This window comes from Anarhichas minor, unplaced genomic scaffold (assembly GCF_050575085.1).
Source record: "Anarhichas minor isolate MPS153535 unplaced genomic scaffold, ASM5057508v1 ptg000155l, whole genome shotgun sequence".
Classification (NCBI taxonomy): domain Eukaryota; kingdom Metazoa; phylum Chordata; class Actinopteri; order Perciformes; family Anarhichadidae; genus Anarhichas; species Anarhichas minor.
Window position 1 is genome coordinate 2,449,406 of NW_027466601.1, and position 21,155 is coordinate 2,470,560.

Sequence of the window (21,155 nt, forward strand, 5' to 3'; positions counted from 1 at the left end):
CGGCGTAGTGTGGACGCTCAGTGTAAACGTAGCAAAACATCTGCGTTTTGAAATGGAAACGGAGTAGTGTGGACGACAGAGCTGCATGAGCTACTTCAGGGCACCCTGCTCTGAGTCCTTGGGATGTGCTGGTGCAGGCTGTCTCCTCCCACCCCCCCTCACTAGAATCAATCAATACATCTATTCTGGGGTTAGAAATGTGAGCCTTTAGAGAAAAAGTTCAGCTCAGTGGAACGGTTTGTTTTCTGGGCAGATGAATCCCTCGTCCAAACCATGTCCCATGCTTTTCAATGCAGTAGTGATCAGCAGTTTTTTGTTGCTACAGATCATCAGACTAGATTAAAATAAATTCAAAGCTATGGGTATACATACTCTTACCTTTTTAAATGAGGAGCGAGTCCTTCAGTGACCACGTTCACATTTACGTTAATCGAAATATGCACGGCTGCGTGTAAAAGGGAATATTAGCGGTGCCCATGTAAAAGCACAGAGAAATCCCAGATACCCTGTGACTTCAACGAGCCTAAGGCCAATAAGTGCTGACCAGCCAATGTTTTAGACTCACTGTTTATCTAAACCACCCCTGAACTTATTAATAACTGTTCTGACTAATCAACACAGTGAAGTCTTCACATTTAAGGCTATCATGTTTTCAGCCACTTCACTATTTTCTCTAGTGCTATTTATCCGTTCTCTTGTTCTGGTCGACTGTAGATATGTCTTTGATTGGTACAGACACTGCAGTAATCTTTTATAATAATTAGTGCTGGGCAACGATTAATCGCGATTAATCTCATTGTTATGGAAAAGTTCAACAATGAATTCAAAAGTAGTGTATTGCGCACTTTTATTTTAAAAGTACTGCTATATGAACAAAAGGGCAATAACATTTGGTTCACGAGATGCAGGTAGCATGTTTTACACTTAATGTGAATATAATTCATACTTTGTTGGCATCTTATTCTGAAAACCGGATGTTCATCTGAAGAAACCGGATGTTGTCTCACGTTAATCTGACTGACTATAGGATGTTTGCTGGCTTTTATCCCACTGTTCTTGTCGTCCTCTTGTTGTGTATATGTATTTGTCTTTCAATTAAAAAAAAAATAAAATTATAATAAATTTTAAAAGTGCGTTAACGCGTGATAAAATAATTGTCGGCGTTAATTAATGAATGCGTTAACGCGAAATTAACGCGTTAACTTGCGCAGCACTAATAATAATACAAGTATTCTCGCACATAAAGGCCTACGACAATGTACATGTGCAAAACGTCTACTACACGTTAGAAGCAGGAGGATTCTCGTGTGGTCCTATCATATTGTGTCATTGTTCTCTGAATGAGATTCACTCAGGAGTGCCTCTGTAAAGACCTTTCTTCATAGTATTTTATAATTTGATCATTTGCTCCTGCTCTGATTATTTTGCAGCAGAATGTAGAATGGGGTTACGTCATGAACACCCTTGTGTTCCTGTGTTTTCACATTGTGCATTGGCTGTGAGATATTGCATCACATCATGGTGAAAAACTTTTTCTAGCCTAACTAGTTTCCAGCCTCCACTATGGATTGTGGAAAAGTCCCTCATGAAAGGGACATTGTCCTCCCGGCCTGTCCCTGAGAAGCAGTCTGACTGTCTGGCCACTTAATCAGCACATGCCAGTTACATCACAGAGCAGGCAGCAGATGAGTGCTCTCTTTGTTACAATACTCGGTGAACGTTGAGTTGTCAGATCACAGTGTTGAATAATGCCTTCCTTTCACCGTGCACAGAAATAGTCCCCATGATTCTACAAATGTAGCTGTACAACCAAGCGGGCCTAGCCGGGAGCAGAAGGTGGAGTCGTAGACTGTTTATAAGAAGTGGATGTAGTCGTCGTAGTAGCCCCGCCCTAAATCATACTCCACTTTATGGTCTGTTTGACTCTAAATGGACCATAATGTACTAAATGAACATCATGCTGTATTGAAGAAGACTTGGAACTAGAGATTGAGACCATAAACTCATGTTTACAATGTTTACTGAGGTAATAAATCAAGAGAGAAGTAGAGTCATTTTCTCATAGACGTACCATGCAGCGTAAACACGGCATACATTAGTGTCCGCGCTCATCCACTAAACATTTGATTTGCCTGCAGCATGGAGCCAGTCTCTCATTTGCAACCACATCCACTTTCCGGAGTCATGATGTTTCTTTGAAACCTGACCTTCCATCTCCATAGCAGGACGTCTGGACTAAGTATTTCTGAAACATCTGGTTGGATGCGTGATGCTTTACAGATGGACTTATTACAGTATGTGACAAGAGAAGTGGTCAGATGAGTCCCTGAAAGCACCCCAAAAATGTTCCCTCTTGTTTGAGTGTAAGGTTTACAGGTGGACTATATTTAGGCTAGTATTTGTATGCAGGTGTTCTGTTGTGGCAGATTAGGGTCAATAAATAATCAATTATAGTTAAGAGTTGAAACTCTTGACTGGAGGTGTAAATGTAAACTGTTATGGGATGGAAAAGGTGATGGGTTTTTTACATCACTACCTCAAACAAATCATTATAGTTGGTCCACTCTGGTAAAGCCTTGTTATGGAAAATAAAGCAATCTAACTAAGCCGGCCTAAATATTTCAAAGCTCCCTCAAGATGTTTAATGAATCTTTACGGTCCACCCTGTCTTTGGAAATGAACTCTAGCCACTCCTCCTCCTCCCTCTCCCGTTCCCTACAGGCCTCCCACCCTCCACTGTATTGATCTTTGCGTGTTGTCATGTTGGGGGACCGAAGGGGGAGAGTGTAACTTGTCCTGGGTGGGTCTCCAGATGTTGAGCAGCCACACGAGGCTCCAGGGCCGTAGCAGTATGAAAGAGCTGCTGAGCGGCTTCTTTCCTCACGCGAGGTTTGCGATCAGCCCTTCCCATCACACAGGGGCGTTGGTCAGCCGGGGTGAGACCTAATACCCTGCACTCCTGACTTTGAGGAAATGACTCATTGTTTTTGGATTATTTTGGCATGTGACATTATTATTCACCTTCTCCCCCCATTTGTTGAAAAGAGACACTCTCTCAGGGTTTGAATCTGATAACAATGCCATAATTGTCGGGCGAGTGTGTGTGTCTGTGCTGTGCACACTGCACCCTCGCTCTGAAGAGATAACAGTGGAAGTTGACACTTGTATTGATTCTCACTCAGTGCCTCCCTCAGTAACATACCGTACATTACACTTATGAGATCTAATGCAGAAGTGCATGCATGTGTGCTAACCCTCCAGAGGGGCGTGTGTTTAGACGGCCAGCGTACGGCTTTAAATCGGCCCTGCCCATTTCTGACTATGCACATTGGGGTTAAATAACACTGCATAGGAAGTGAGGAAATGTGTGTATATATGTGTATATACTGTATATATACTCTATGAACAAAAGGCTTACATTGCCGGCTTTTGTTGCGCTCCACACGGAGCAACATTCCTGGTTAGAGGATCTGCCCTCGGGAACAGAGAGAGCCATGTGTGTACGCTCTCACACACTCATGAGCACAAACGCATGTCATGCTTTTTTGCTAGTGTGTGTATGTGTTTGTGGGTACTGCCCCCATTGGGCGGGGCAGTACCTTATTTGGATAGTGTGTGTGTGTGTGTGTGTGTGTGTAGGTGGACGGTGGGTTGGTCGGGGGTCACATGGGTGTACAGCAGAATCCCAGCAATAGAAAACAAAAACTCAGAAAGACCCGAGAGGGAGAGTAAAGTACACCAGGGCAGCGAGTCTAGATGGGAAAAAACAACCGACTGGGAAGGAGAAGAGAGGAGTCACAGCTGTTGGACAGAGAGAAGAGGGAGGAGGAGCAGCAGCAGAACAGAGAGGGAAGAGAGAGCAGAAAGAGATAAGAGTGTGGCAAACAGGAGACATTGAGGGGAAGCACATGTTGTAAAAAATGCCCACCAGCTTCACCGTGGTCCCAGTGAAGGACGGAGCCAGAAAGGGGAGCGAGGAGGAGGATGTGGACGACAACAATGCGCTGAAGGAGGAAGACGAGGAGGCCACAGGTGAGATTAGGATTTTTTTTTAGCTCAGTCAGGTTGTTGATTAACGCAAATGAGATATGGTCCTTAACTCACAGACGTCTGTTCTGAAGTGACACTTCACCGGTTTAAGTTGAGAAACACGTCTTCACTTTTCTGTGACAGTAGATGGAGAAGTGGGCACGGAAAGTTCCAGACTTTTGCTTACAGTATCCAGTGCTAGCTGACAATGTGGCTTCAGATCACGGGATGCTGTTTCCTATGTGGCTGGATAATGTGAGGGGAAGAGGGTGGATTTTAGGGAAAGGCTTGCTCATTTTACAGCAACTGCACGAGATGAGGGTTTCCCTCACGTGCCACTGCCACTCAAGGGAGTTTGGCATGACTGTTTGTTCCATGCCAGAGTTTCCCCTTTTTGGCCCCGTCTCTCCTTCCTGCTTCCCTTTATTTACCCCCCTCCCCCCCAACACACACACACACACACACACACACACACACCACCAGTCCCCTGTTTTTGCATTCAGTGTATTTAACCTGTTCCTCAACAAACCATTCATCTTTAGCATTTTCTGATCTACTTTTTTCTTTCTTTAATTGCTTTAATGTGCTGTCAGGTCTCCTAGTGTTGTAGTCACAAACACAGGGCCAACACAGATGCTCATCTCCTGACACCTCTCTGTGTTGATTGCCAGTGACACACAGCCTCCGACATGACTCCCCCCTCTGAAAACCATTCGTTGAACTTTAGTGTGCAACAGGATAACAGAACCGTTACACGGGGCCGTGGCTCGGGCAGGATGCATATTCCCAGTTCAGAATGTGAACACCAGGACCGCACTGTGCGAAGCCCGATATGTAACCTGTATTTATTGACAGGTGGTAGAAGGCCTGGGAACTAATCTGAACACATCTGAATACCTTTTTTCCTGGAATGGAGTTCACTCTATCTGGACATCAATGTAACATTAGAGTAGTACTGGGCGGTTGTGGTGGAAAATTTCTAGGTTAATCGGGAGGAGAGAGGTTTTGTTCTCCAATCAATAATGAAGTCATCAGAAGATTCGAAGTTGTCTTTTTCCGTTTATTCTCTTGCAAGAGGGAAGAAAGCACAGCAACTACGTATTCAGTAGACTGCGTGAAACCTTCTTCGAAGTGCAATATTCAACATCATTTATGCATACAAAAGTTCACGCCTTTACAACTTCAGATAATGCGTCAAAAGGGGAGTAAAAGTATTTCAGACAAAGGATGTCTGTTAGTCAAGGTCTCTGTGTCTCCGTCTTATCAACAAAGAAACAGTGTACAAGATAACAGATAACAAGACACCTGGATACTAAACTAATTAAAATCATCTCCTGACTTCCTCACATCGAGTAGTACATTCTTTAAACATTACACATGATACCATAACATAACCTAACTTATATATGTGGTCAAGATATCTGTATTACGATCTATACTATAACATAACCTAACTTATATATGTGGTCAAGATATCTGTATTACGATCTATACTATAACATAATTTCCCATTACACGGTATGACCAGAAATGTGTATCACGGTATTTTTTAAGATTCTGGCGCTTTCACGGTATATCACGGTATTTTTTATATAGGTTTATAATGGCTTCCTCTACTGTCAGGAGTACATAGAATATAAAAACATTTTAATGTCATCATGTATAAAGGCTTTGCTTACTAGAGGGTGTGCTCGTTTGTTCGTATTGTCGCCCCGGTCAGATGTACCTTGAATCCAGTGTTTTAATCATTGCTCTGAACCCGTCTTTCTCGACTGTCTGTAGCGGGACCATGTCCTTGCATCGGTGGATCCTTATTGCGTTCGTAATGTCGCTCCTCCGCTTGCTTTTCACTCGCGCTAACGTTACTGGTTGACGGCCGTCATCAACACGTTTTCTGCTGAGGTGATGGAGTAAGTTGCTCGTGTTACCACCAGCGGCTACAACAGCAGACCCAGCTCCTCTCTTGGGCTCAGACTCTATCGGTGCATCTCCGGTCAGTCTTTGTTCATCCTGCATCGCTCTGTTCTGTTCTTTAATGTAGCAACGGAGCCTCTCCCAGCTGTTAGCAGACTGTTGTGCTAGCTAGCGAGCTGTACCCAGCATGCCGTTCGGCGGTGTAATTTTATAAATGTACAATTATTGGTGTTACTAATTGTTAATGTGTCACAAACTGTTGTGTCGTGGTGTTTTGCTGTTAAAGAGCGTTAGTTGTGGGTTGTTAATTGTTGTTATAAAGTGATAACCATGACTAGAGGTCCCTCTCAATACACTTAACACAACTAGCTCCGACCGCAGCACGCTCAGCGGCGAACAATACATTCTGCTGCCTGTTGAAGAGCGACAGCAGTTGTTTCGGCTGTGCACCGGTATGACGGTGTGTGAAAAATGTATATCATACGAGAAATTAAAACCGGTATACCGCCCAGCACTACATTAGAGATCCGTTTTGGTGTATTAACCTGTCTGTCTTCTAAATATTCAACACAGAGAGGTCACGGAGTGCTTATTTAACAAACTCCTCTGTAACACTTCCTTTTCTTTCCGCCGTCAGACTGTTGTTAGTGAAGCTGCTGCTCTTTACCCACCTCACATGGCGCTGGGCGAATCGGTATTTAATTTCTGCTGCGGAGCTGCAATTACGGCTGCACGCCGGGTAGGACTTCACAGACGGTGGGAGAGAGAATGGCACCGGTTTACCTCGCGCATGTTTGTGCGCACGCAACCGTTTGCTTCAGACAACGGGCGACAACAGAGCACCAGGTCGGGGAAAGGGCATGCACCGGATCCGAAGCCACAAAATGACGTGCTGCGACTCGGACCTGTCGGAGCATCGGGACACTCTGTTGTGTTTGCACTGGTGCTGTCTGAAGGAGGACAATTCTGCCGTCCACATAAATCCACAGGTCAATGTTCAACGTGCAGAACAGAGGACTCAAACTGTATAATATGTGTACATTTTAGAATCAAATGATACGGACATGCTGGGCGGACTGGGTGGGGGTGGGTAGGGGTTGAAGGTTTTCATGAGTGTGCTGTGTAGGGAGCAGTCGCTGTTATTGATTATCCTGCTGGCTCGCTTCCTGTTGGCTGAGTGGGGGGAGGTGAGACCCCCCCCCCCACTCTGTAATGTAAAGCACTCTAGTTCTTCTCCGTCCCCCTCCAACCCTCCCTTTCTGGTTTCTGGGTTCCGTCTCTGTTCCCATCGCTTCTGAAAATAAAGCTTGTGTCCTGGTGAAGTGAAGGCATAGAGCAACGAATGACAGACCTCAGTCCCCTTTTTGGCTGTTTTTGTGTCGGCCCTTTCTACCTCTATTTCACCCGAGGAAAAGGTTAAAGCTCTGTGTTCTGCATCGGTGAAGCAGGAGCTGTTTTACTCCACCAGCCACACAAATATCACCCGTTCAAGCCTCATGGCCTGAACCGTAGTGGTTTTTATTTGCTTTTCCTTTTCCTTGCTCAGCTTACTCACACCAGACTAACCACTAGATGTTTCACAAAGCCGTCAGCTGGTTTGGTGTGGTGAGTCTGTCCCGCCTTGTCCTTTTTAGAACAACACAATAAGTTAATACAAAAGAAAAAGAGGGATTGTATGTGGAGCTGTGGTGTTGAAAGAAAAGTAACAAGTGTTCAAACCCCAAAGCAACACTGAACATGCCGACATGACACCTCGGTCAGTCCAGCGCTATTTGTTCTATTTGTTCCTCTCTTCTGCATGAATCCACATTCAACTACTTTGAAACACTTGAGTTTTGCCAATGAAACTCTCATATGAAACTGTTCTTGACTGCACTTGGAGAAGTTTCACTTCAGCACTTGACTGTGTGCTGCTGAGTACTGTAACTAATCTGTTAGTCTCCCTGGAACTACCAGCGCTGTGGTGATCTTTCTTATATTCTAAGAATTCTCTGGTTTAAAAATGAACCGTCCCATTTATTGTACAGCTCGTTTTTTTCTGTTGGTGATTCCACCGTGACTCAGTTTCAGGCTCTGAGGATCACACTGCCCTCTGTTGAAGCGGCTTCCTTTTGCTTTTATAGTCTTTTAATTAAAGGACTGTTTAGCCGTGTGGTTGAGATTGCAACCAACTGAATACCCCTTCGTTCACTCCTGCCTTTCCAAGACTGTGGTAACGTGAGCCACCGAGTGCAAAACGACATGCCAACGCCGTTCCTCTGCTCGGAGGCCATCCATACCATAATAAGACTACTTTAGGAGCAGCCGCAGTCAGACGGAGGCTGGCAGCACCAGGGCTTCACACTCTGCAGCTCACGTTTCACAAGCGTGTCTGTGAACATCGGTGGCCTTCAGGTTAACGTTAAAATGTGAATGGCTCTCTAGAGCCAGTGTTTGGTTTGTCCATTCAGGGCTTCTGTAGGAACATGGTGGTGCAACATGGCGGACTCTGTGAAGAGGGCCCGCTTCCTATGTCGATATGAAACACAACAGTTCTTAGTTTCACGGGATGACACACTAATGAAAACATAGTTATGAATATTCCATTTCTGCTTATAGATCCCTGAAATCCCTCACACTGGCCCTTTAAGGCTTATTTTCAGTTATCATCTGAAGCTGATCCATTCGGCAGTTGTATTAGAAATAGTTTAGATTAATAAAATCCATAGGGAGACCATATTTCCACAGAACACAGTGTTACAGATGTAGGTGATCAGAATCTCCACGGGACTGGGTGGGGTTGGATGATTTGCGAGAACCTTTGTGGTAGACGGCTGGTGCATCATGGGAAAAGCAATCCTGTGCAGACCTCCGGTATCGACTGCTCAAGAGAGAATGTGAGCCCTCACTTTGGCCACGACAGTGTCTGTTCATCTGCTCGGTGCTCAAAGCCACGCCTTGTGCGTGCATCATGTGTGCATGATGTGGAGCGTATGGCTTCTGTAGCAGTAGTGTGTGTGTGTTGATAGGGGTTGGTTATGACCCAATAAACGAACCCTTGTTGACTAAACGCAAAACTGTCCCTTGGTCCGTTTGCACCGTCCGTCCTTGAAATGTATTTCCTGTTTATTTGCCATTCCCGGTCCGCTGCTGTCCAGAGCTGCCGTCTGTGTGCGGCTCTTTTCTGGTCCTCCTGCTCCACTATTACGTTGATGACCCTCCAGGCTTTTGCATTCGGCCCTTATTGCTGGCTGTATTTTATAAGCGTCACATGCAATAGGTTTTCAGTAAGCTGCCATGCAATCATGATGGCAGTCTGAGTTTAAACTAGTTTCTTACAATCTATTTGAGTAATACATGTGTGACAGCCTAGATTATATTTTGGGTGACTTATCCATTTTCAGTGTAAAAGGAAACGTTTACCCAATAATCCTGATTTTACTCATGAGCATGGACCTTTTCATCCTCCAACCATTGTACCAAAACTCACAAATTGGATTGTTCACAACCAATACTTTAATCTCCAACCTAATCTTCATGTGTATATAATCTGTCTTTTTCTGTCAGAATGTACAGTAAATCTGGGCACTGCCTTAGCTTAGCCTTAAGCTACCATCAGTGTGGTTGAAATAAAGCAACACTTAGCCAGAGGGGAGCTTCTCAAAACCCCCAGTGATTCAGGGAGGGCTCCCTCAGTGTGGGAACACAGTGACCTGTGAGCATGCCTCTACACCATTCTGTTTTGGGTTATGACTCTAATGTTGAGAAAGAAGCCAGATTAAATGTATTATGAGATGTATGTGGAATGGCTTATTAGCTATAATCTACTTGTTTATGTACTAGTCTTCCTGTGTGTCCTTAGCAACATGTCTTTTCTTCTCTGTGAAGACAGACTTCCTAAATTCAGGTCAGGTCTTATAAAGTGGTGGTATGATGGTCAGGTTTTAAAGACTCGGGTACAAACCACTATAGTAAATTAAAACTGAAAGTAAAACGAAGGTAAGCAGTGAAACATTGTGTTCGTAAACTGAAACTAACTCAAAACTAAACGCTAATCCATTTCAGTTTTCTTTTGCTTTATACCTACCAAAAAAATCAGACGACATGAAATTGCGTCACCTCTCGGGGCGTCGAACCACAGGAGTTGAACAGACTCAACATTCCAGGAGATTGCTTAACATCGAACACTAAAGCAGCGCGAAGATTAAACCTACAACATTACAGCCGTTCTCCAAACATGTATTTTATTATGCAGCCTACATGTACTACATACTGTATATACTACTACATGTTGAATACTTCTGATACATTGTACCTTACAGAGACAAATTAAAACTATTGTAACAAGGAAACTACACATATAAAAACTGAAACTAAACCCAAATTAAAATCCAAAAGTCAAAACCAGCCTCTTGCAGGCCGCTGGAAGTAGCTTGGAAGCTCTGCTTTAGGTTATTGTTCCTGCAATGTTGCTCAACTCTGAGTGTGTGTTTGTGTTGGCCATCACTCAGCTTTGATCCATCTGTAACACAGCAGACCAATCACCCGCAGTTATTCAGTAGTGGCACCATAAACATGGGCCATGGAAACATTAAAATGAATCCCCCAAATGTAATATTTGCCATGCCCTTGATTGCCACATGCTTTTTGAATATTGAAAGCGTGGCATCACTGCTGACTAGAATAATCTATTGCAAAATCAGCATTAGCATCCATTCAATTCAGCTACAAACAGCTGTGCAACATACCCTATTCAAATAATTCAAATGTATGTCCACTGTATAGGTATTGGTCAAGGATGTCCATTGTTTCTGTGGAGTATGCTGATGGGCTTGTTTTGTCTGAGTGAAGACTGAATGCAGGCAACAGAGCAGATAGTTCCTTCAGGAATGTAGGGAGTGAGACACGAACTAGGACATGACATATCGGAATACTTGATTTAGCAAGGCCGGCCCTGAAGATAAATAAACATCTGTGCATTACATATTTAAAAAAACGAATAACAAACACCTCTGTTAAGCTTCAAGCATTTCCTAATCTGAGATTTGGCTAGACATGGGAGGTTCCCAAAGCTACTAAACTAGTACGAACGAACACATGTGACCGTCTTGAGGCTGGCAAAGATAAGGACATAAAAGACAGTCTTTACTTAGCCTGCACCTAGGAACAACACATCCTATGTAATCACATCTAAAGACCGTCAGAAGAGATGCCCAGCATCTTTCCAGATGTCCACGTTCTGATTCTGTGTCTGCCTTTGAATAAATCCTTCATAAAGCCACGACTTCTTCCAGAGCATCTCCTGGATACATTCCAGGGTAACGCTAAAAAAAGTATTTAACAATCTGGAGCCGTTCAGCCAGGTGAAACGTTTCATTCCCGCTGAATGGATGTTTTTACTCAGACTGTCCTGCCTTCACTGACCGCCGTGTCCTACTTCCTGCTGACTGATCTCCTCCCCACCAGTTCCCTGCTCTCAATGTGGTGTCTCTGATAAGCCCTCAACCAATGAGCACACAGTGTCGCTCTCTTTTCTCTCTCTATATTCTGTAGTTTGTGTGAGGCCCTTTAGGGTTCATATGGTTTTCACATAGACAGGACAAACATGGTAAACTCTTCCACTTCCTTATCTTTCGACTCTGGTCGTGGTTTTTGTGATCACATGCACCAGATGGTGAACTCAGAGATATTTTGTGTTCAAAGGAGCGGATAAACACATTTAATTTCCTATAAATTCTTCACAATAACAGCCCCCTGCTATTGTTGCTGCTTACTCTTCCACCTTGCAGCATTAGTAGACTTGTTTTTATTGAAGAATAGCCGCAAACAAAGCGCCGCTAATTCAGTAATAAACACATTTTCCTATAAATTCTTCACATTAACGTCCCCTGTTATTTTCTTATTGAAAAGCGTATATTCTGAAGCATCACAATCAGGAAATAAACACTCAGACAGCAGCGCTCAGCTGTGGGCTCCAGCCCCGGTTTTCCCTTTGCCCTCCTCGGTAGAGGAACTCCCATGTATATCTTGTCCGGATTGTAACCACATGCTGTCCACACCTCACCGAGATCTCAATGCGAGCCGGGCCACCTCGGCATGTGGTCTGGCTGACTGGATCCCAGTGCGAGCAAGGTCCGATCTCTGAGCGTTCAGCTAATGGGTCCTGGCGTGATCGGATGACAGAAGTCACATTGATAAGACAAGCGTAACCACATCCTTTGTTTACAAGCCTCGCAATTCAGATGTATCAGATGCCTATTACAGTGGACATGGTGTGACTTTGCTGTTCCAATCAGAAGCCTACCAATAAACATGATTAATGTGTCTCTCTGGTTAAAGTCTGGTTAGGACCAAGCTTCATTTTAATAGCTGTAAAATGTCCCCAGCCTTGGATGTGGTCACCAGCAGCTATCAGCAGTCCTCTCCACAGCTAAGTGCTGGGTCAATACGATTGATGTCTCTACATTTCCATTATCAAATGTGAGGAGACACCCATTTATTCATAGTGGTGGTTTTGGATGTAATCAGCTGTTTAAAGGTCCTCACTTTTGTGTTACAATTTCTATCTTAAAGACAGTACATCTTCAGCAAATTACAAGGAAACTATTTCTTTACTAATTGTTTACCAGCCACACAGCTGGTGAGCATAGCCAAGACTTTCATAAACGACAAATAGGGTTGCTATCACTTCTATTTGATTGATTCCATTATTCTTTGGAAAGAAAAAAAATAGTCCTACCTTTTTATTCATCAGTTAACTGTCAAATGCAGGTGATGTTGCATCATAGTCAAGAGGACAAAAGACTGAACAGTAGTAGCCAGCCTTGTATGCATGTGCAGCGTTTTCTTTAAATGATGACATAGTGACAACATCTGGAGAAGGACTGACCTGCTCTGTCAGCGTGCGTGTGCTCGTGTGTGACTTCCGTGGTCCACCTTCTGTCTGAGGTCGTATCAGAAGGAGATGCTTTGTTGCTTTGGGTGGAGACTGCTAAGTTAGAGGGGAAAGGTTCTGTCTGTCTGTGAGCAGTCAGGTGATGATGATGTTGTCCTCCTCACATGACCGTGATGCATTGGCACAATTGGGAAGCACTCTGTGATATAAGCAGATGCTGTTTCACTGTATTTACTTTAGATGACTTTGCAATTGAAAGTACAGGCGGATGTGAGCTATGTCTACAATTCCATCTTCCTTGTGTGCAACTGCCAACCAATATGTTTTCAGATTCGGTGGCATTCATAGTAATTAAAAAGCTGGTGGTGCTCATGATTTGTATGTTAGATCACAGCAGAGTACTTTGACTTGTGGAAGATTCATTTCCATCTATCTATCTATATATAGATATAGATATACTGTATATCTATATATCTATATCTATATATATCTTTGTCCATCTCATGCTCAGTGTGTACACATGGGAATGAGGATTCAGGCGTAACACTGAGTAACATCGATCCCGTAAGTCTTGGCTGACCCTCTTTCTCTTTTCTTTTTTCTGACATACTCTCACACGGTTTCATCTGCTACCACATATATGTTCCTCTTCTTACATGCTTAAACAAGTTCAATAAGTTCAATTTAAAGTCGCTCCATGATGAAAGATTGACTTGGACACGGTCCTCATTTAACCAGTGTCAGTCAGATCAATTGCCATGATGTCCCGTGTCACAGGGTGGATGTTGTATAATATCCGATAAACCCTCCCACCCCATATAGACACTGTACACACTGTCAGTAACCATCATCTCTCTCCTTCCTCTCCCCCTATGCTGTGTATTACATAACAGACAGTGTTGTTTACCTGAAGGGTTTAAAGGCTTAGGATATCATTAAGTGCAACACACACACACGCACACACACACACGCACAGAAAAATAACTATGACAGCAGCCATCTGACATCAAACCAACTGGAGCTTGATACTACTCAATCCGTCTTACTGCGTGATTTGATAGTCCCTCTTTAAGCTCTGCCTTGGACACATCTGTCAATTTAATAATGCAGGCAGCTGATGTTCAGTTCAGTCTTCACACAACGGGTGAAAGCTGGGTGGACGTCGCCGTTTATGAAGTCAAGTAGCCGGCAAGTTGTTGCTTTAGGAAATGATATTAATAAAGTTATCAAATCTAGGGATGGGTCATGATTTCTTTCAATTTTCGTATAGTCATCAAACAGTAAACAATGTAATTGTGTGATGCGACAGTCGTAGTATATTTGACTGTCTCATCCTGATGAAGGATACTCTTCTGACTGACGGCAGCAGAAACTGAGCTGCCGTCATGTCTGCGGCTTTAAAGGAACAGTGTCTAACTTTTAGGGGGGTTTATTGGAAGATATTCTATATCATATTCACGACTATGTTTAATCCTTAGATTAGACAAAAACCATATCTACGTAGGGAGCAGGTCGTCTTCCAGTATTGATGAGAGTAGCCCCTAGTTGTACTAACATGCTAAAGACACCTCTCTCTACCTGAAGGCCACCGTAGTTCTCTAACCTGCTTGGAAAGGGAGGGGCTGAGCTGAGGGGTATTTAGTTGGTTGCAATCTGCCACAAACCACTAGATGCCACTAAAACCTACACACGTCCCTTTAATGCAGTGTCTTCCTGCAGCCCGGAGCCTCTGCGTGGCTGCTGTGCTTTATAAAAAGTTCAGGATTAGCCTAATCTGGTTACGGGATTAGTGCCCCCTTCACATGCTCCGAGACGGGCAGATTACTGGGCGGTCCAAGACTCTGCTGGGACAGCGTCTTGATCGGCCATTGTCTAGCCCGCGGGCGGGGCAGCGGCACACCCTGGGCTCCTTATAGCTCACATTAGGATGGTGCTTTTGTCTATTAATATTTAGTTTTTTGACGATATAACAAAAAAAAAGTTTAATCAACAGTAATAACGGTGCAAACTACAGGATTTACCTGAATGCGTTGATGCTTTATTTGTTTCCATGGTAATCACGTCAGACATTGTATTCAAATCTCAAATATTAAAAACACTTATAGTTTGAACATTGTCATTCATTCATTTCATTAAAAATACTTTTGTGTTGTTGTACCTGTCTTACATCATGGCCTTATGTCGTGAAACGATGAGTCAATTAATGAATTAGTCGTCCAACAAAAGGCAGTCCACAAGTATTTTCATCATCAATTATTATTTTAAGGCATTTATCAAATCAACCAAATCCTAACTGGTTGTTCTTTGAAGACCTCACTTTAATTATGATGGGCGTTTTATTATTTTTTGGACATATTTCTAAACCAAACTTAATGATGAATTAGTCCACAGATTAATGCTCAGTTGCAACCCGACCTGTGTGTTTACGGGTTCCCCAGTCTCCGTTAACCATGTTCTATTCTATACGACCGGTCTGTTGGCGTTAACAGTGGTTGCCTGTGGTTGCATGGCTCCGCACCAGTACATCATATACATTATATATCTTATAAGATACAGGATGTTGTCGCAGCCTCCAGCTGTGTTGTCCTGCGTGCTCTCTGGGCCTATCCTGATCGATTGTCCGTCTCCACCTGGAGGTCAGATGGAAAATGAAACTGCTCACTGAGGCAGCACCTGCAGTTTAAAATAGTAGAGGATTATCGATTCACAATGATACCCTGCGCTGCTTTTGCTTCGGATGGCGAATGTTCGCTCCGCTTTCTCAGCAATCACAAATGTTTTCCCTGAAAAAAAGAAGCCCATTTTTGCATTGACATCCATCCATCATTCTGTCTCCAGCCACACAGCCCTAAAGCTGTCTGTCTGCTTCACTACTGCTTTTGTCGCTGTCTTTGCTCCTCCCTCTTTGTGTGTGTGTGTGTGTGTGTGTGTGTGTGTGTGTGTGTTTGAACATGCACGCATGTGTAGCGGGGATCAGAAGCTCAGGGAGGTGTGTGTGTGTGTGTGTGTGTGTGTGTGTGCGTGCGTGCGTGCAGGTCGGTGGGAGTGCGAGGGTGCTATGTGATGCATGGCTGATGTCGCTGACATCGTCGTCACAGGCCACTTTCCACACACACACACACAAACCCACGCGCTGTCACAGAAATAGCTGATCCTGACATTATCCACACAGCACAGGCTGCATTCCTGACTTCTGCACCTTACTAACAGTACCTCTGTACTTTGGACTGCCATTTACTGGAGTTCCCCAGGGACCACTACTAGGACCCCCTTCCCTTCCACACCCCCTTTTTCAGCCCCGCTCCTCAGAATGGAGCCGAGGGGAAGCTCTCGACGGAAGGGTAAGTTTTTAATAACTGAGCCCTTTGCTAGCGCCACTTTATGTAACCTATGTTGGGGATATTTGGTTACGCGTGTTGTGTTTTTGTTCTCTGCAGCTTTTCTTATTTATTTTTTAAAGGATTGCTTTGTAAGGCTGGTTGTTTTATTGATGATCTGGTATTATGTTTCTCCGTTTCTCACTTTAAAGGAGGCGTTGTTGTGTTGCCTACTAGATTAAGTGTGAATTGTTTAAGTGAGGAAAAGCCAATAGCTCTGCTCCGCTTCCGTTGTTCTGGGGCTCACTAAGTCAAAAGTCACGATCTATGAATGAACTGTAATGGTCACTGGGCAAAGAGTTGATGAATTCACCTAAACATGTATGAACTTTGCTGTCCAGCAGTTTAACTAAATCTGAACTAAAGAGCATGTAAATGAAGTCCGTTTGCGTTCATGTTTCTGCTGATTCTCAAACCTTAAAGCTTTCTTTTTGTACATGAAACTGGAGCTAACGGAACTGATTTTTGAACTCCCACTGCCTCCTAAAGCTAACCCTCTTTTATTTGATCAGCCATGGGCTAACTCCGCCAGCGTTAGGCAGCTTACAACGTCATCACAGTGTTGCAGCTTAGTGGTTATAAATAGGATGCGTGGTCATTTATCACCACAGTGACCATGAGAGGCGTGAGCCTTCGCCATTTAGCACATCCTCCGTGTACCTGTGCCTTGCAGGTGAATCTGTACCAATCAGTGAGCAGAGGGCTGATGGAGTCCCACTTTAGCCCGAGCTTCTCCTCAGCGAAGGGATGTGAGCGACAGAAGAAGGCGGTTTACCAACGTGACATTCAGTCTTTCAGCAAATGACAGACAGACGGACAGCAGCCGCCCCGATTCATAACTCCTTTCAACTGTGCAGTGCGTTGGCACAGGGAATCCCACTCCCTTATGTAACATCACTGACTGTGATGCTCTTTAATGATCAGATGTTGGGGCAGTCTAGCATGCATCAACAGGGAGGAGTTAAAAAACGCCTGCACTCGTAATAGCTTTTATCCTGCAACGATACCATGACTTTGAGCGAATGTTTTGTTCTCTGGCACTTGTGTCATCACCTATTTGAAGTAAATTTAAAGAATGAATCAAAAACGGTAGCTCACCAGGTCAGAGATCACTCCTAGAATGTTTTGTTGAAGATAGTCGGTACGGGCCTGGCATATGTGATGGAATCCACACCTCCTACTAACATGCTCCTGGTGACACCACTCTAAATGTTGCATCCATTTTTTCGACAATGCTCTGAGCACAACGTTGTCTTGGGCCAAAGCTTGAGCTGTCTTTTGGCAGCGAGCTCTTTCATTGATTATAATTTATTAAGTGTGCAATCAACTGAAGGTAGAGGGCTCAAAAATAATACACAGAGATGAGCCTCATGTTCCTCTGCAGGGTTTTTGGTGTTTGGGCCAATCGTGAATCATGCAACATCTGGTACAGTACAAAGAGGGAATAACCCCTTTTGAAACATCTGTGCTAAAAGGATGGTATTTCTAATATATATATATACCCATCTAACAAAAGTAATTGGATAAATGTCATCTACAAAGGATTTAACTGAGTTGAGCGTACGGTCATTGCCATTAAAATTCTCTATGCCCTCTAGCAATGTGCTATAGCGCAGGGACACTGCTGCCCACCTGCAGAAGTGGAACACACCTGCATTCATTCATCGACAATTACACAAGAGGCTTCACCTCCTCCCTCTCTCTTATAGACACATCAGCGGCTTCCTCGGAGTCCGTATTCAGTCTGGCTTTCAACCGCTTAAGTTTTGTGCTGTTGCTATTCATTTCTGACAGAGTAGCATAAATCATAGCGGCTCGCTAACAGGCTCAGACTGATGTAGAGAAGAACACCACGGTGAATTAGATTAAACAACACAATCATTGCATTGTTTGTTAGATCGGCTTTACTGTCCACAGTGATGACAAGGGCTGTTTTATGATCGGACACCTCTATGTTTACGTATATGCAAAAGAAAAGGAAAGGGGAAGTGTCGAGAAGAGTGCACACACACACACACACACACACACACACACACGGAGATGCAGTGTAGCCCCACATGCACTCTTTTACTGCCAAACAGTTAAATACAGCTCATGAACATCTTTCATACTACCCAGCAGTAAAGAAGGGACTCTGGGTCTCAGTGCAGGCGTGTTTTTGGTGAATTATCGGGATAATCGTGAATATCGTCACGTGTGACTTTGAAACAGTTGTCTGACTCACTATCATGGTAGACATGTAAAAAATAGAGAATTATAAAACGTATAAAATTGTTACTTAAAAAAAAGGTATTGATTTCTTTATGCAGGGGAACCTTTATGATGACCTACTTTAGGGTCGTTTGATTGTTTGTTTTTCACTAAAAAAGGATGTTTACTAAAAAAGATAGAAAGAAATATTTGTTTTTAACAAAAATGTTAAGTGATTCTTTTAGTGCCATTTTAAGAGTTTTACGCTGATATAGATAATTATTGGGATAATGAAAAGTCAATCACAATTACTGTGTTTTCCAGACCGTTAACTGCACCTCAATACTGTTTGATAAAAAGCCTTCAGGGTAGTTTCAGTTTAGAATGTGATACAATTTACTGTTGTTGTTGTTGTTGTTGTTGTTGTTGTTGTTGTTGTTGTAATATAAATGGAATATTCACCACAGTGCAGCTCCACTCATTAGTATGTAAGACTCCACTTGCCTCCATCATAAACAGACTCCACATCAGGATACATGCATTATGGTGCACACATGAGAGAATCACAGGATAAGTCTCGTGCCATTACGGAGGCATTGCTGGGCTTTAGAGATTGGACGTCCTTTGCAGCCATTATCAGCTTCACTTGGAGCTTTCATCTGCATTGCTACTCTCATTCCTCCCTGTAGAACAGGTGCACATTTGCCAACATTTACGTCATTTGCTCCTCACAAACACGTGTGCACGTGCAGTGCACTCTCAGCATTCCCTGAACTGACATGAGCAGCTGAGGTTGGGACTTTTTCGCAATGCAGGGTGGGTAATAATGTGAAAGAGCAGCACGTACCTGGTCAGTCATCATAACTGTGCTGGTTTTGGCTCAGCATGATCTGAACCTTTTTCTCCTCCAATTTCCAGCCTACAGGGAGGGACAGCTTAGGTTTTTATGATCCTAAGCCTAAATCATTCAGTTATTATTATTTCCAATAAGGCGAACCCAGGTTGGTCAGTTAAAGGTCAGTCGTCCAGCACCTTTTGTGTTGCCACATAAGATGATGCCCATATATGTATCATACAGAGGACATACACATGGATTTCCAGGAAGCAGAGTGAATCAGTCCAGGATAAATGGCGACTTGTGTAATGTGCACAGAGGCTAACATCTGTCACTGCTACTGTACAAGAATCTGGACCATGTCCCCGAGGACTGTTTGACAGCACACACCGAAGCACACTCACATGTACACACCAACAGTTAGATATGTAGACAGACATGTACATCTTCCATATCGCCCCCCTTATGTTCTTTGTCCCTGTGCTTCTTCTTTTGTGTATAATCTACTACCATTACTGCTGGAACTGCAGTATTTGGTTTCTACGAGGAGGATTTGTGGCAGATGGCACCTTTGCTTAGTCTGGGATAGTGAAGTGCAACTTGAGTTCACGGGAGGATTTAATAACATGGAGGTGGGACAAAAACCTTTGCCACACATCTGTCTCTTTAGATATTATCTAGCTTAAAGCGGCACGAGATCCTGGCTCCCATTGAACTTCAAGATCTTTGCAAACCTTACTTTTTTGAGTCCAATGTCTTTTTTTTTTTTTATTCCTCGTGAAAATTTGCAATACAAGACCAAACTGAAGTAATTATGTGGGTGCAGTGGTTAGCGCTCGTTCCCAACGCGGCTAAAGAATGAATTACATTAGCAAGAAGCTATCGTTAGCTTGCATTTACGGTGGCTCTGAATGGTCAAACCGCAGAAAAACCAACCTGTTCCGAAAGATTCTATGATGGACGAGAGTTTCAGAGTTGGTGTGTAAAAGTGACGGGCACAACGTGAGGTTGCATTTCTTTTTAAACGACAATTTCAGATACAAAATACAGCAAAGAGACATTTTTATTCCACATTAGGCAAAAAACAATCACGACCCAGAGCTCCAGTACAACGAGACATAATCTATTTAATTGAATTACTGTGTCATTAAATATGTTTTTAACTGTGTTGTCTGACTTATTGCAGCAGGTGCAGTTTGACCATTACACCTGAAGTGACTCCAATGATTCTGTTCCCTCCATGACTGACGTCAGGAAAACTCACCAGATCTGGAAACAGTGCTGCTGGTTTTAGCCTGCCACTGGGCCTCAAAGAGGATTTAGCTAGTATCATTTAAGATTACCTGTGGTGTTTAGAGTCCTGCCAAGCTAACCGGTGACTGACGGGTCCATTCACCCGTGGCTGCATCCTCGCTGTACAATGGTCATCTTAAATTCATTCCCCTTCATCCCAGCTTATTGAAACATTGTGCCGTCACCTATTATGTTCTGCTATCCCACTCACACTGCGTTTTAAAGAGCTACACAGAGCAAGGACATAGTGACTTTCCCTGTGATTACCAGCAAGCTAAGCCACGCTGCAAGCCTCTTATTCCCCATGCAGCTGGATCAAGCAGTAAAAGTTACACATAAAATCCCCACTGAGGGTTCAGAGTTCAGTTCCACTGATGAATAAAGAAGACAGGACGATCAATGGTGTTGAACGCAGCACTAAGGTCTAACAGGACAAGAACAGAGACTAGTCCTTTGTCTGATGCAATTAGGAGGTCATTAGTTATTTTCACCAGAGCTGTCTCTGCTATGATGCTTTCTAAATCCTGACTGAAAATAACTCCTCAAATAAACGATTGTTACGCAGAAAGTGACACAACTGATTCGCGACCTCAAGGATCTTAGAGAGGAAGGGAAGGTTAGAGATCGGTCCATAGTTAGCCAA

The 21,155-nt window shown here is 43.5% G+C and overlaps 1 protein-coding gene and 1 long non-coding RNA gene across 12 annotated transcripts in view; one reads left to right on the forward strand and one right to left on the reverse strand.

Annotated features, from left to right (window-relative positions):
* The first annotated feature begins 3,649 nt into the window (after nucleotides 1–3,649).
* slc12a7b (solute carrier family 12 member 7b) overlaps nucleotides 3,650–21,155 on the forward strand; it is a 46,034-nt gene continuing 28,528 nt past the window's right edge. For 4 of the 9 annotated variants that reach the window (XM_076085405.1, XM_076085407.1, XM_076085404.1 and 1 more), the window contains exon 1: nucleotides 3,651–4,032. In XM_076085405.1, the coding sequence (XP_075941520.1) occupies nucleotides 3,921–4,032 (112 nt within the window). In that variant the 5' untranslated portion in view covers nucleotides 3,651–3,920. Of the gene's footprint in view, nucleotides 4,033–21,155 lie in introns of all 9 variants that reach the window. The other 5 variants (XM_076085398.1, XM_076085399.1, XM_076085401.1 and 2 more) reach the window with 3 other exon arrangements.
* On the reverse strand, nucleotides 10,150–12,893 carry LOC142943722 (uncharacterized). 3 transcript variants are annotated; one of them, XR_012952133.1, is made up of 2 exons: nucleotides 12,812–12,893; nucleotides 10,150–12,085 (listed from the first exon to the last, which is right to left on the reverse strand). It is a non-coding gene; the product is annotated as an uncharacterized LOC142943722 (long non-coding RNA). The 3 variants fall into 3 exon arrangements; XR_012952134.1 differs by having other exon boundaries at nucleotides 12,662–12,885; XR_012952135.1 differs by lacking the exon at nucleotides 12,812–12,893 and adding an exon at nucleotides 12,227–12,342.